Raw genomic sequence first — 16,232 nt, forward strand, 5'->3', positions numbered from 1 at the left:
GGGTCACTTACTCCCGAGTCCTGTAGCTTAGTGGTTAGAGCAGTTCCTCGCAATCGAGAGGACCTGGGCTTGATTCCTGAGCAGGGTAAAACGTTGGGCAAGTTTCCTTACTCCACACCTGTTTACAGAACAGTAAGTAGGAACCTGGTGGTTGGATCGCTTACTGGGGGTAATAATCCCTTCAAAAACTAAATAATAATTTGGTCACTCAATCCACGACTGTTTGAGGGACACTGCTGTGCACAATTGGCTGCTGCGTTTCGCCCACAGAATACAGTCAATTCACTTTACAGTATATTCTGTGAAGCGCTTTGAGACATAAGGCTCTATAGCAAATGCAAGGATTATTAAAATCCTAAATGTAAATGCAGTGTCCCTGGGTTCATGTTCTAAACATTCACATCGTCTGAAGCCAACATCAGAAAAGCCCCCCGTGGTGAAGAGTTAACACACATAGGAACTGCCAATCTGAAATGCTGTACAGCCTCACACGAGGGGCGCAGAATAAACAAAGTGTAGGCTACTAATCAGCATCCATGAACACAATGAACAATCATTTTTGTGCTCTCAACAAAACTGATGTGATTCTTGGCGTCATGTTGTTAAGCTTCAGTCCCACTGAAGCACCCTTTGCTGGATAAACAAGTAAGAATCACCGCCATTTGAAAAGGAAAGCGACAATTCAACAGCAGCGTTTCAAACTATCGATGGAATGGAAGGTCTTGCTCAATGACACTTGCAGCACTCTGTTCCAATGCGTTGCAAATCGTGAACCTTTAATTTTTTTTTACAATGTATTGTCCAATTTGACTGATTCACAATATATCTGAATATTTGAGAAATGAAAAATATAAATTATAAAACAAAATCATTCTCACTCACGTTTTAAAATCGGGATTAATTGTATTTACAATCATCAGAAAATCTACAAGACGAGGGGTTAGAAACGAGCCCCACATTGTGTCGATGAAACTCGTTTGACCCCAAGAGAAATTACATGAATCCAGTAAAGTAAAAGCAATGAACACAGACTTTAAGGACATCTTTAATTAAAATTTTTGCAAAGGCAAAATACTTTTAAGTAACTTAAAATAGATCTTAGTTCAACAAAATACTAAGCTCTCTAATTGTCTTACAAGCAATGGCCTTAAACCAAAGATGAGGATTGATTAAGAACCTTGATTTAAATGGTAAAAGATGAATTATACAAACATAATAAATAGATTTACCTCTCACACTTATGTACAACACTAATTAACTTTCATTTTGAGTAGCTGTGGACAGTAGAAAAGAGATCAGCTTAAATGCAGATCGTTTTTCAACTTACCGTGTGTACAGGTTGGGTTTTTTAATTTTGTTTGTTTTAAAAAAAAAGCAAAACTCGTAAATGGCTGGCTTTGTATTAGAACGTAATTTTAAAAGGCGCACTCTGCTCTCTCTTTTCCTCAAAATTCCTCCACTCCATGTGCAAACTTTGCTGCCCCATTTCCCCCTTTTTTTTAATATACTTTTGAGAATCATTTCGGTAATCGGATAATACTGTTCTGTTGAAAACACAGGTAAAAGTGATATCACGGTCATCATTAAAAAGGCATATATCTTCACTGTTCTACTAACTCTAAATTCTCTTAAGATTACAAAACCATATACAAAAACAAATGGGGGGAGGGAGGGAGGGAGGGAGGGAGAGAGGGAGGGAGGGAGGGAGGGAGGGAGAATTGATTAAAAAAAGGGAATGATGGTATCTATCAAAACTTAATGCAACAAACGGTCGGTCTGTTACAGTCCAAAGTAAAACCATGGATGAAAATTCAAGTAGAAACCAAAAGATTAAAACTGCACACTGATCTACAGTATAGTGTGATGTGCCACATAGTGAAACTGAGAAAGATGATAGCCGGGCTGCAAAAGGAACACTTGATACAGCACTAGATAAGAGCACAGTTTGGTATGTTCAGCCTTTGGAATTGGGCCGATTATCACAGGTATATAGTGCGAAAACGATCTTGAAGAAGAGTCCATCTCTCAACTATGTCGTATACCGTAATAAAATCACAGCGGGAAGGGGAGGGGAACCCTGGGGGAAGTGGGGCGGGAGGGGGGGGTGGGGGAAGGGGGTTATCAAACATCTAGCGCTATCATAGTGTTTGCAGTTCAAACTCATCTTATCCAGTTCTTTACCTTAAAAGGCATCAGTCATTGGTACAGACTCAGTACACATCTTGGTGCCCTGCAGTGAGAAGTTATTGAATCACTGCGCAAAGTGGTTCAAAGTTCCAGTTACAAGCTTCCCCCTATTAGGATTTTTTTTTTTTGATCTGTTTGTTTGTTTAAATCAGTTTATGTTTCACTTCAAATGACAGTGTTGAACACAGTGACCTGGTCCTCAAAAAGCCTTCCTCAGAAGAATCTTGTTCCAATTTTCAGTTTTTAAAACTCATTTAAAAATTTGCGAATGTTATTCGCCAGCAAGCGGTGACTATATTATGGTATGACAGATAGTTAAGCACAGTTTCCCCTCCCTCCCTCCCCACTCACTACTCTGTAAAAATGTGAAGCCATTTGTCTGGCAAGGCTTTTCCCGTGTAATGTAGTGTTGTTGTACATCTCAGTAGTGCGGGCTCCAGTAGTTCTGCATCTTTCACTTGCAGGCTTTGAACTTCAGCTGAAGTGCAAACAGTCCAGTCTGATGAGCCTGTCCGTTCTCAGAGGGGCAGAATTCTTACCACTCCGCATCGCCAATGGCTTTGGAAAACACAAAATCTCTCCCGTTCAGGTTCATGATTCCATCCTTGAGGTGAAATTTCCACTTATTCTTACTTCTGTGGATCTAAACACACAAAAGCCCTTTAAATACACGAAAACATGGACAGATATTTGTTGGGTCGGGGTATCAAAGGGTATGAGGGAACGGCGGGTAATTGGAGTTGAGGTACAGATCGACCATGATCTTATACAGGGTGACCAAAAAGTTGTGATACCATTAAGATGTCTAATTAGTCTTAAAGAAATTATGATATTTTTGTTTTGTTTTTAGATAATAGGGTAGATATCACGACGTTTTGGTCACCCTGTAGCATTGCGGGACAGGCTTGAAGGGCTGAATGGTCTACTCCTGTTTCTGTGTAACTGTGCGTGACTCAGGACTTTAAACATGGGAATCACTTGTTACTTTTAATAATAATAATAATCCTTGCATTTGGTATAGCGCTTTTCACGTCGGGAGGACGTCCCAAAGCGCTTCCAGAACACACTGCAAAGTGAATTGACTGTATATTTGTGGGCAAAATGCAGCAGCCAAATTTCGCACAGCAGTGTCCCCACAAACAGGCGTGGATTGAAGTGACCAATTTATTATTTTTGATCACTTTGGAAGCCAGCACAAAATTACAACAACTTGTGAGTATGTCCTTGTCATTACAAGGGATCATAAGATAACAATAATAGTCCTTGCATTTGATACAGCACTTTTCACGGTTTCCAGATGTCTCAAAGCGCTTCACAGAATAGACTGTAAGGTGAATTGACTGTATATTTGTGGGCGAAATGCAGCAGCCAAATTGCTCACAACAGTGTCCCCACAAACAGGCGTGGATTGAAATGACCAATTTTTTTTCTTCTTGAAGGATTATTATTAGGCGTGTGGAGTAAGGAAACTTGCCCAAGGTTTCGTCCTGCCGGGAATCAAACCCAGTTCTCTCGCTTGAGAGGCGAGTGCTCTAACCACTGAGCTACAGGACTCCACATATAGTCCAGATATAGTCTTACCTCTCGTCAACCTGCACTTTTATTAAACTCTCCAGAATTAGGGAAGTAGAGTGTGTCTTCGGGAGAGAGTGCGCACTTCATTCTAGTCAAAATAATGGACTCTAGACTCTACCATTTTCTTAGTACATTACCAAGCAGCATCTTAAGTGAGATCTCTGACCTGGGCTGAACCATCCTTCCTGTAAGCCAGGTCTAGCTCTGACCAGAACCTCCAATACTGCATGCTCTAAGTCTGCTCAATTAGTAGATAGATGTATAAAAGGCTTTCACATAGGATGAATGTCTCAAAGCATTTCACAAAGATGTTGGACAAACCCTGAGGGTGTTGACCAAAGTGAGGTCAAAAAAAGAGGATTTCGAAAATGTGGAGAGAGGGTTGAAGGCAATAGGATTTGGGTAAAGATTTCCAGAACAGGGACATACTGTATAAACAAAGCTGTCAGAACTTCAGAGGGACAAAACCCTGCTAATGCTGTTGAATTGTCTGCTGCTTTATCAAGTACACTTGAGCACAAGTCATGTTAGAAATATGCTGACTGACCACTTACTTCTCCCAAGAGAAATTGTACCAGCTTATATTAGAGGGAGCTTAACAGTGCAAATAAAAGCGTTTCCCTCAAGTGGAGTTCGGGATTCGGTTGAATAATCGGGGAGAAAAAGACGAAAGCTTTGCCCAATCACAATTTCCACGTTACCAGGTTAAGCTTCACCAACTCACAGCGAGAATTTCCACATTCTAAGTACCTGCTATTGTTTGTAAAGGGACATTCTGTGCACTGAGCACCTGTTGGGAGTCTCTGAGCTCTCAATAAAATTTTCCTTTGGAGCCCAGACTTTCTGAAAAATGTTACTTTGGTTTATTTTCATCCAGTGTAGATTTTCACTAACTGTTTGGAGATACAGTTAGTCTAAAGTGAGGTGGTCCAACTGCTCGGTTGCTGAGAGCCTGATAGTCTATTTGAGAAATGTCTGCGGGGTGCATAAGCAGATGTGGCCCGCAGTTGGAAACACCCTGGTCTAAAGTACTCAGTTACTGACTGATTAGAAAGCAACCATTGTATACAACTTAGTTGCAACTTGTTAAGTGTAAGATTTACTATCAAGTTCAATTTGTTTTTAAACACCCCAAGGCAGCAGATCAAGAGAATCTCGTAAGACAGACACAAGTCACGCTTTCTGGTGTCTTGTGTCTGTCTGTACATGGTCAAGAGTTATGAAGGGCACGTTTAGGACATTGCTTTACACATTGATGGCTAAACAGCAAGGCAAAGGTGGTAAGAAATGGTTAGTGCCTCAATACTCAAATTTGCAGGAGATTTGTCCTTGTGAGCTACTATTTTTCTCAAGAAGCAGTTTGGTGTTCTGATAGGAAAACGATAGGATTTGTATTTAGGAAGGATCGGATTATGGGGTCTTAAGAACAAAAGAATTTGCTAGATGCAAGAAGACCAAGGTGCATTTAATTCGCCTTCCACCATCCTGGCAGTTGCTTGACATGTCGTGTCCCAAACTATATGCTGCATCCCCAGATATTATTTTCTACCAGAAATCTATCTAATTTGTTCTCGACACAAACAACAATTTCTAGGGAACCTGTTCCATAAATTTACTGCTCGCTCACTGAAGGAAGTATTTCCTCATACTTAATTTTTCATCCAAACCACCTGTGCTCCCTTTTCATAAGATACTGGGAACAGGCTAAGAGGTGACGCTTCCCAAGCAAGTCTTTAACTCCAACATAACCAGGTGCCACCTGAGCTCCTTTCCTGCTCACTACACCCACCCCACTGCCTCAGTAATGTTTAAGAGTGAGATGAGGTCCCAGAGGATAATTCCACAACGATCAATTTGAAAGCGAGTAAACAGTTTAAGAACAGATTGAAAGCTATAAGCTTAAGTGAAGATTTAGCTAACGAAAACCACAACCACTAACATAATGATTTCTGTACGGCTAGTCATCGATAGGTCATCTGTAGATTGTAAACACTGTCACAGTTGAATGGCAGCAGTTGTTCAGCTGAATCAATATCCTGGAGTTTCACACATTCATTTAATCTTTGGAGCCAAGGAGAAATGTCATAGAATTTATCACAAAAGGCTTTGCTTTTGCTGATCGGCTCACTCAGAAAATTAAACAGATTATTTAGAGTCAATTATAGAACACACTGAACACAGCCTGTGGAAGCACGTTTGTCGTTAACACGGCTTCTAATAACATCTTCATAATTATATCTTTGAAATATTTTGTTTGAGGCATTCGTCCTTCGTGAAAGATGCTATACAAGAGCGAATACATCAGGCTCAAGTCCTTATAAAATTAAATTGGGACAAGTAAACAGAGATATTTCCACCTGTTCGGCCACGTAATAATACTTCTGTAGCTTTTCCTGTAATATTTGGAAATCAAGGCAATCTAGTCATGTACCAATTTAGACTGAATGTAAATTTGTTCAGTAAACGTCCAATTTTCCAGTCAGTTTACATTTTGTGGGTTGAAAAAAAAAGTTATTTAACAGGGAGCAAAACATCAGGCATTTAATGTGCAAAAGACTGCAACCACAAGCAGGTTTGGGAGCAAACCACAAATAAGCTTAGCTCCCCCACTGCAGTCACTGCTGATTAGAATCAAGCCCTGGCCAAACTGGAATACAACATTCCCTTCAAAAGCAAATACCCTACACATCAACAAAATAACTTTGCAGAAACCCACAGGGAGATAAGGTTTCATACTTCTGGATTCCAGAAAACCCGCAAATCAAGCTGATTTTAGAGATGTAAACTAACCCCTCTCAAGTTTTCAGAAGTATGATTAATGGGAACCGGAGAGTGTTTTCATTCATTTTATGTGGATCTCAGAATGGTTTGCTCCTATTATTAGCACACAGTGGGTGAAACCAGGCCCTATCATTACAAGATGAATCTTGGCCTGCCAGATGGGGCTGTTTGTTTTCCTTGGTGCATGTTTCTTATTTTAAGCTTTCCTGTGCAAATATAAAGCTAATAAATCAGCATAAATATAATAAATGAAACACGACAGTTACACAGAGACTCAATTGCTCAACGGTCAAATGGCAAGTACTACACCAGAAAAATAGGGTAATTGTGGAGTGAATATCTGTGTTGTACCATGCATTACTTGGACATGCGATAGCAGAAGCTGTGAAAATGTGGAATACCCTGCCCCAAAGACTAACATTAATTAGGATATTTAAAAGGGAAGTTAGGCTATTACGGGGTATGGAGAAAAGGGAAGTTCCCCTGATGTGATCCAGTTTAAAATGTCCTGTGTGTTCCTTTGTTCCACTCCAACCTGAATATGGAAAAGTACAAGAATCCCTGGCTCTTTACCTCTACGCTCTTTGCCACTACTAAACCAAGTTTAAGCTGCCTTTCCTGCTCTTTAGCCACTCTATCCTCTCTATCCTCGATGCCAGGTCTCCCTTCATGCCACGGACTTTTTAGGGTCAAAAGCCTCTTAGGTGGCATCTTATCAAATGCCTTCTGGAAATCCATACACACAACATCCCCTTAGAAACATAGAATATTGTAGCACAGGAGGCCATCTGGCCCTTCGTGCTGGTGCCGGCACTTTGGAAGAGCTGCCAAATCAGTCCCACTCCCCCGCTTTCCCCACACCCCTGCAAATTTTTCCAGTTTAATCTGTACACTTTCATTTTCACAAATGATTACCTTTTTGGGAGTAGCAATGGCAAATAAAGGAGGTAAATAAGGCTTGTGTATTTGGAGATTACAAAGTTTTTGCTCTTTCTTACCTTGTCGTACTGACAAACAACAACATTTTCCGTGTCAAACAGCTCTTGACCTTCTTCATCGCTCACATCATCCTCACTGTTCAATGACTCCTACGAGAGAATCAACCAGACACATTAATCTCAATCAACAATTTTTTTAATATAAAAAATCCCAAGGTCAGCAACAATTTTAGAAAGTCTACTAAAAAAGTTGTTTAAGAATGCAGTTTTGGGATATTTAACTCTAGATTGGTAACTATAAAGAAAGTCACACATAGGTTGGTGAGATGATTTGACAAAATGACAAAATTTGACAATATTCAAAATGAAAAAATGTTCTTGCTAAAGCACACGTAGCCGGGCAGATATAGTGTGGGTTACAGGGATGGTTCATTTTCCCTCTGCACTACTCCAGCCTCAGAATGCCACCTGCCACAATAAAGTGGCGAGCTGAGAGAGGAAGGAGCAAGGAGTGAACAGTATAAATAATAGAGGAGTCCTGTAGGTTAGCAGTTAGAGCATTCGCCTCGCAAGCGAGAGGACCTGTGTTTGATTCCCGGGCAGGACAAAACTTTGGGCAAGTTTCCTTACTCCACACACCTCTGTTTATCTGGCAGTAAGCAGGAACCTGGTTGTTAGTCGATTGGCGGATTGCTTTTCTGGGGGTAATAATCCCTTCAATTATAATAATTTGATCACTCAATCCATGCGTCTGTGGGATATTTCTGTGTGCAACTGTCTGCCACATTTCGCCCACTATAGTCAATTCATCTTACATTAGTGCTACGAAGTGCTTTGAGACGTCTCGAAGATGTGATAAGGGTCTATATAAATTACAAGGATTATTATTATTATTATTAATGATTTAGTGGGTAGTAGTTAGCACTAACAAATGAGGTATTTTACATTTTACAATACTGGGAGCCCCTTCGGCCCGAGATAAAGATGAATTCTATTCATCTCTGGTGTTGTTTTATATAAGTATAATTTTTGGGGGTCAGCCAGGTGTCTGACACATGCAGATCCTATCACTGCGCTTAACCAAACCAAGCTGAGATTTCCATGCTTCCAACCTACACATGGAAATTTCAGACAGATTGATGCTCTCTCTCTCTGGAGGGACACACCCTAATTCCGCTATTTTATATTGTTGTATATAGTATTTGGAAAAAAGTAGATTTGAGGGGGGGATATTCGGAGGGTTTGATTATTAGATCAGGTGTAAATGTTGATGTGCTGAATCACCTCTTCAACTTGCCCGCCTTCCCCAACTTCCTCCTTGTCTTTTTCCTCCTCCTCGTCATCGTACTCATCTTCTTCGTCATCCTCGTCTTCCTCCGAGGATGTGTCCCCAGCACCATCCACCTGCATCACCAGAGGCGGCTGCTGTTGCTGCTGTTGCTGCTGTTGCTGCGGTTGTTGTTGTTGTTGCTGGACAGGGGTTGAGCTGTTTGTCTGGGCCACCTGTGTTGAAGGGGTGGCTGCTGCTACAGTTGTTGTGGTTTGCATAACCTACAACAACAAATTAAATCAGTGGTAGATAGATGTTTGTATCTTGCCCCGTATCCCTTAATACCCTGACCAAATAAATTGTGTGGATTGTGCACATCAGCTCCTCTAACAGGAGTCAGTCACGCGGTAATTTTTGGGCAGCAGTAAACCACTGGTCCATTTCAGCTATCCAACCTCCCTCCACACATAGCATGACAGAATGGTTCACACAGGCCACTTGTTTTGTGACTGTGCTGCTCTTTAAGAACTATCCATTTGGAATCACTCCTCTGCGCTCCACCCACCCCCCCACCTCACACACAAACACGATTATATATTCCCTTTCAAAACCTATTATGGGATCTGCTTCAACCATGTCCTATGAAATAAGTAACTCTATGGGTAAAACAAATCTCCTTAACCTCCCTTTTGGTAAATGCCCTTAAATTTCTATCATCTGGTTAAATTAATCTCGGCACCTAATAACTTGGAATGTTTTTCAGTTCCGGGAGCTTATCTTGTGCCCTTTAGTTCAGCCATCATCTTTTTCAAACTTAAAAACATTTCCTAAACTTCCTGTTTCTTTCGGTTTCCCCCCCTGGGTCGGCTTGGTGGTCTGTCAAGCGTTCTGGGACCCGACCCTGCATGAGGAGCGCTATATAAATGCAAGTTGTTGTTGCCTTTTTATGAAGTTACGATGTACTTGAGTTGACACAACAAGCCACATACACATATGAGAGAGAGGAATAAATTCTCCAGAGGAATTACAAGTAGTTACAAGTGGGAGGACCAGGGTTAGATTCCCAAGGGGGAAAATCTTACGCAAGCTTCCTTACTCCACACGCTTCTGTTTACGTAGCTGTAAGTAGGAAGTTAGTCGATTGGTGGATCTTTTTTCAGGGGTAATAATCCCTCAAAAAAAATTGGTCACTCAATGCACAATTTTTGTGGAACACTGCTGTGCACAATTGGCTGCCGCATCTCACTCACCAAATACACAGTCAATCCACTTTACAACACACCCTGTGAAGTGCTTTGAGACTTCTCAACGACTTGATAAGGCACTATGTCGAATGCAAATATTATTAGTAGTTGGAAAAATGAAAACTTATTGTTAAAGAATGAAATACACTACAAATGGTAAGTTAAAGGCATGCTTCAGCCCTGGTGATCCAGGAGGCAAGCTTTAGAGTCCAACGCTAGGGAAATTCAACAGCTACTTCACACCTTACAGCCCTGCGTACCTGTGCATTCGAAGCAACTTTGTTTCCTGCCACAATGATCTGCTGGGGTTGGATGATGACTCCAGCCTGCTGAGAGATACTTCCAGGAGCCAGCGGAGTGAGCATCTATGGAGAAAAAAAAACATCTAGTCATAAAACAGATTTCCTGCACAGCATTTTAGATTTTGATCTTCATTACATTTATGCAGACTGTTTAAGTTGCTTAGTCTGCACACACTTGCTGTCAGTCATAGGAACATAGGATTCAAAATCCACGACATTGCCATGCGCAACTGGTTGCTGTGTTTCACCCACAAAATACATAGTCACTACACTTTACAATATATCCTGTTGTGAGGAGCCTGCATGTATTTTCAGCACATTCCCAGACCAGGAAACCTATTTCCATTTCAGGCTGAACTTTGCGCTCATCAGAATATAATTGCAACCATCGGCACTCACTGTCAGCTTTGAGGGTAAAGCTCTATGGTGTAACCACTACTTTGGAAGACGGCACAGCAATTTTCCACATCAAACATTGCCTTGGGGTCACGGAGGTTCCCACGGCTTGGAAATGGCGTGACTTTAAAAAAAAGTACCATCTCATTCAACACAGCTACAGGATAAGTTGGTGAGAAAAATGTAAACGTAATTTAATTTCTAGCACCAGGGTCTGGTTCAGCCCCTACGTTGCTTTCAGCATTGGAGCAATGGATGAACAAGGGAAATGGGATTTATTATTAAGATTTTCCACCCCCGAGCCCTTTTCCTGAGGCTTCTGTTCACGCTATGTTGGGAGTCAGTCAGGAGAATGTTCAAGCTGGTGCCTTAAATCTTCTTAAGCCACCCTCTGGCCCACAAGAGTTTCCAATACAATATATTTAATCAGAATTAATCTGCACCCGTATTTATACTCCAGCAGTGTGAACCCTGGCGCTAGTTCTTCCAGAACTTCAGCCATATCCTCTCCTGGTCTAGGCTCCGTATGCCCATTCTAGCCAAACTTCACCAGTTCTCTGTTCCTCAGCAGACTGGCTTCATAGAATCTTACAGCACAGAAGGAGGCCATTCGGCTCATCATCCCTGTGCTAGCTCTTTGAAAGAGCTATACAAATAGTTCCACTCTTCTTAACCCATAGCCCTGAAATGTTTTTCCTTTCCAAGTAACTATCCTTACCTCATCCAACCTCTGCAATCTTTCCCAGCCCCGCTCTCCCGCACAAACTCATTAAGGACCATAGCAAGCTTCCAGCCCCTCTTTGCAGAGCTCCCTCTTAAATTCCCTCCACCTCTCACCCTCTCCCAAAACCCTTTTAAAAAGCATCTCTCTCAAGCATCTTCCTCCATCCCCATCGTGCTCACTGATTCACGTAATCCTTGCAAAGTTCCTCAAGCAGTTTCCCTGCATGAAAGGCTGTATACAGTCAGCACACGTTTTAGCTGATGCTGAAACCACATCAAGGTTATACATTTGGTGCCCAGCATATACTTTTTTTATATAAGAGCAATTTAGTCGGATACTAGCGGTCCATAATCACAAAAAGGTAGTCATTAGTGTCAACTTGAGAATTACTTAAAAAAATGGTCACTCAATCCACGGCTGTTTGCACAATTGGCTGCAACGTTCACCCACAAAATATAGTTCATTCACTTTGCAGTATATTCTGTGAAGCACTTTGAGACGTCTCAAAGATGCTGTATCAAATACAAGTATTATTATTTATTATTATTATTACTACTACTATGGACTGGATTCAGACCTGGTCCCAGTGATAACACTATGTTAAACATAACCTGTTTCTAATCCACATAACAATGTGGCTTTTTTTTATTTTTAAAGGCTTGGACTTTCGGAGTGGCTTCAAAAGCATCCCAGTTTCCATTTACCTTGCAAATGTAAAGCTATTTAATCCATTAGCTTCAATAAAAGTATGCAACACTGAAGATTGGCTGCTTTTAGTGCAAGCTTTTAAGATAAAAATAACTGTTCTAAAAAAAAGTGTTGAATGTTTTGGATGAAACTTGAAGAGTTTTGAAATAAATCCTGGGAGGATTAAAGAAATGTATTCAATTTATTAGCTTTCCAAACACGCGTCCAGTTCTGATCAAAGGCATCTAAAGGGAGGCCACTCAAAGTGGGGGGGGTGGGGGGGATGGAACAAATCTCTCCATGAACTATACAAGGCACTGAACCACTGAACTGCTTTATCACAGTGAAGGGGTAGAAAACAGTACATTTCCAGGAAAAAATTAGGGGGAACAGAATACCATACATGCTCACACAGCTTGATCTGCTTCCGTGTTAATACAAACGTACTGAGGCTTTAAACTTAAAGACTGTGGTTTAGGTACCTGCTGTATGACGGGCGCCTGCACACTGGACTGCATCTGCTGAATGACCTGCGGCTGTGCCAGGACCACCTGCTGATGCGGCTGGAGGAAGTAGTGGGCTCCATTAGCGGCTCTTACAACTTGGAGCAACTGTCCTGAGGGAACAAAGGGAGATCGCACAGCTTTACATATACAACACAATAACAACTTGCATTTGTATACTGCCTTTCACATTGGGAGGACATCCCTGGGTGGATTTGCTCAACTGTTTAGCACCATTGGCCGTCGCATCCCCCCCGATGTCAATGAACAGACATTCTTCTCAGAGAAGGTTTTATAAGGTTAAGTGTTACGTTAAGTTAAATCAGTTACTTGTTCCGGGGGAGGGAGGGAATGTGAGCTGCTAATACTGGGGGAACATGGAGGGGAAGGGGGGTGAATGAGTGCCCCCGTTTGTGAACGGGGCTTAATTCTTCTGGGACCATCTCTTCAAACATTTAATTCTGCGAACTCATAGAAGCATATTTAAGAGGAGCACTAACAAGCTGAAGCTGCCTGAAATGGTCTTAGCTTTCTTCCTCAGATGTCTGGGTTTATGTCACAGTTCCAGCAGTTGTACTCCCTTGTTTTGTTGCTTTCCTCGTCATGTTTAAACGGGCCTTCGCTTTTACCTGTATTGGTGAGTAATTGTCCATTAGAGGTAATCTGGTACGGAGCCGAAACACCGGCCGGTAATGCCAAAGTTGCTGCAGAAGCGGCTGTACTCTGGGGAGAAAAAACAACAAGAATTTTACCTGAACGGAAAAAGCAAATGCAACAAAAATGAGCCCTGAACCCATCTTTCACTCATTCTTGGACAGTGCGTCTCAGTGTTAGTTAACAATACAGTGAAATTCTGATAACTAGCCCTTGGGAAAAGCAGTTAACCCCACACAACTAGTCACCCACTCAATATCCCAGCTATTTGACTACTTTGTACCTTCTAGATATTGTACTTCGGATATCTAGTCAATCCCATCAACCGAGGAACAGCAAATAATAATATTTGCATTTGATATAGTGCATTATAACGGCTTTGAGATGTCTCAAAGCACTTCAGAGAATATTCTGTAAAGTGAATCGACTGTATTTTGTGGGCGAAACGCGTCAGCCGATTGCTGCTACAAACAATCGTGAATTGAATGATCAAATTTTTTGGGGGGATTATTACCCTCGGAAAAGCGATCCGCCAATTGCTGGTTAGTCGATTGGTTAGTCTTACTCACTGCTAGGTAAACAGAGGCATGTGGAGTAAGGAAACTTGACCAATGTTTTGCCCCACCCAGGAATGGAACCCAGGTCCTCTCGCTTACGAGGCAAGTGAGGGAAGAGCGCAGTGAGGAAAAAAGGACTTTCAGTTAGTCTCAAGGGGTTAGGTGGCAAGTTCCGCTCCGCTGAAGCAAATGGGAAATCAGACCAGTTTCGTGCAGCATTAAGTCGATAGAATATTCATCAAAAACAGACTTTAGTGTATCTGCCCTCTTGTGGCTGTACTTGCAGATACACAGTGGAAAAGATTTCGGAAAAATTCAGATAGATCGTTGTCTGGTGGTAGCAACGCTAATATTAGCTCAAATTGCCCAGTTGGGTAAAATACATTGTATTAATACTGCGTAATAATAATCCTTGCATTTATTACCGACTTAATAATAATCCTTGCACTTTATCATGCCATTGAGACATCTCAAAGCATTTTGCAAAATATACTGTAAAGTGAATTGACTGTATATTTTGTGAGTGAAACGCAGCAGCCAATTGCACACAAAAGTGTCCCGCAAACAGTCGTGAATTGAGTGATTGAATTATTTATTTATTTTCTTATTTTTTAAAGAATTAGGAAAAGTGATCCACCAATCGACTGTTCCTACTTACTGCTAGGTAAACAAGAGTCATGTGGAGTAAGGAAACTTTCCTTATGAATTGAACCCAGGTCCTCTCGCTCTGCGAGGTGAGTGCTCTAACCAATATACTACAGGACTCCACATTGTATTAATACTGCCTTTATGGAAAGGGTCAATAATCCCTTCTCTCCTTTACGTTCTCCCTTCACCCATAAACATCAAAAACCAATTAAGTTACCCCAGTAAGTTTTTTTTTTTAAATGCTTCACTGTAATTCTTTTTAAAATAAAAATACTTTTAAATGCCAGAAAGATAAAAATAAAATAGTCTCTAACTGGAAGGATATTCAAAATCCCAATTTATATAGTGCAGAACCAGTGTATTTGATTCCCCTTGGTCGAGCTTTTATTTTTTTCTCTTCTGCTGTTACGATCTGGAATGCACTGCCTGAAAGGGTGCCTGGTGGAAACAGATTCAATAACAACTTTCAAAAGGGAATTGGATAGGTACTTGAGGAAATATTTGCAAGGATATGAGGGAGCGGGAATGGGCAGCTCTTCCAAAGAGCCAGCACAGGCATGATGGGCCGATCAAACTGCCTCCTTCTGTGCTGTAATATTCTATGGTTCTATGGAGTCCTGTAGCTCAGTGGATAAGAGCACTCGCCTCGCAAGCGAGAGAGCGAAATGTTGAGCATGTTTCCTTACTCCACACGCCTCTGTTTACCTAGCAGTAAGTAGGAACCCGGTTGTTAGTCAACTGGAGGATCGCTTTAATTCCTTCAAAAAAATGAAAAATAAATCAGTCACTTCAATCCACGACTGTTTGTGGGCAATTAATTGGCTGCCACGTTTTGCCCACAAAAATATACAGTCAATTCACTTTACAGTATATTCTGTGAAGCTCTTTGAGACGTCTTGAAGACGTGATAAGGCGCTATATTAAATGCAAGGAATATTTAATATAGAATAGATCCCTCGTCTTGGATGCTGGGTTTATGCATCCTGAAAGTAATGCATTTCTGGTGCCTCTTCATGTTGAAGCTTACGGTGCTTGACCAAACAGCATTACAGCCAAATTTGACATCTTGTATATGCACTAGACAGGGAAAAGGGGCAAGAACCCTGGCACTTCTGAAGCTTTCCCCTTACTACCAACAATAAAAACTTGCATTTATCGAACACCCTTCAGGCGGGGAAGCGTCCCAGAGTGCTTGACAGTGACAGAGTCTAACACCGAGCCAGGTGGAGAGGGAGGGGCAGATAAGTAAGGGTGTAGAGTAGGGGGTAAGCAAATCGGATAGGTAGAGAGATGCGAAAGCATGAAGGGATTTAAAATGAGTGAGAGGATCTTGAAGTCAATCCGTTCGGAGCCAGTGAAACCTAGCAAAGACTGGTGTGATGGTGGTACAGAGTTTTGTGCGTGAGAGTATCCGGGCGGCGGAGTTTTGAATTAGTTGAAGTGTGTGTACGGTGGAGCTCTTCTATCAATATCTGTGATACAGCAATGTGCAGATTTAAAATGAGTTCACTATCTAAAAGCGACGTCTATTACAGCTTTAGAATTCTTTGAATTAAAAGATAATTCTCCTTACCATGCCCGTTGGATTCATGTGTTGTATTATTTTTCCATCTTGCATAATAACCTGCGGACCTGTTTTCATAAGAGGAAAATAACGCGGTAACAGATACAATGTGAAAGATTATACTTTGTACTTGCATATAGAGACCATGGAATCAACATAGCCAACAGTTGCATTTCTCCAGGAGCTAACATTAGTGAACATT

General features: G+C 41.3%; 1 protein-coding gene and 1 non-coding gene across 4 annotated transcripts in view; both read right to left on the reverse strand.

The window, feature by feature from the left end:
• Nucleotides 1–2,085: 2,085 nt before the first annotated feature.
• The window catches only part of gtf2a1 (general transcription factor IIA, 1), a 36,563-nt gene continuing 22,416 nt past the window's right edge, over nucleotides 2,086–16,232 (reverse strand). For all 3 annotated transcript variants that reach the window (XM_007906006.2, XM_007906005.2, XM_042338252.1), the window contains exons 4-10: nucleotides 16,040–16,098; nucleotides 13,237–13,330; nucleotides 12,587–12,720; nucleotides 10,256–10,360; nucleotides 8,766–9,032; nucleotides 7,542–7,631; nucleotides 2,086–2,830 (exon numbers count right to left, since the gene is read on the reverse strand). In XM_007906006.2, the coding sequence (XP_007904197.2) occupies nucleotides 2,723–2,830; nucleotides 7,542–7,631; nucleotides 8,766–9,032; nucleotides 10,256–10,360; nucleotides 12,587–12,720; nucleotides 13,237–13,330; nucleotides 16,040–16,098 (857 nt within the window). In that variant the 3' untranslated portion in view covers nucleotides 2,086–2,722. The remainder of the gene's footprint in view (nucleotides 2,831–7,541; nucleotides 7,632–8,765; nucleotides 9,033–10,255; nucleotides 10,361–12,586; nucleotides 12,721–13,236; nucleotides 13,331–16,039; nucleotides 16,099–16,232) is intronic.
• trnae-cuc lies at nucleotides 3,670–3,741 on the reverse strand. The gene has a single exon. It is a non-coding gene; the product is annotated as a tRNA-Glu (tRNA).

This window comes from Callorhinchus milii, unplaced genomic scaffold (genome assembly GCF_018977255.1).
Source record: "Callorhinchus milii isolate IMCB2004 unplaced genomic scaffold, IMCB_Cmil_1.0 Scaffold9, whole genome shotgun sequence".
NCBI lineage: Eukaryota > Metazoa > Chordata > Chondrichthyes > Chimaeriformes > Callorhinchidae > Callorhinchus > Callorhinchus milii.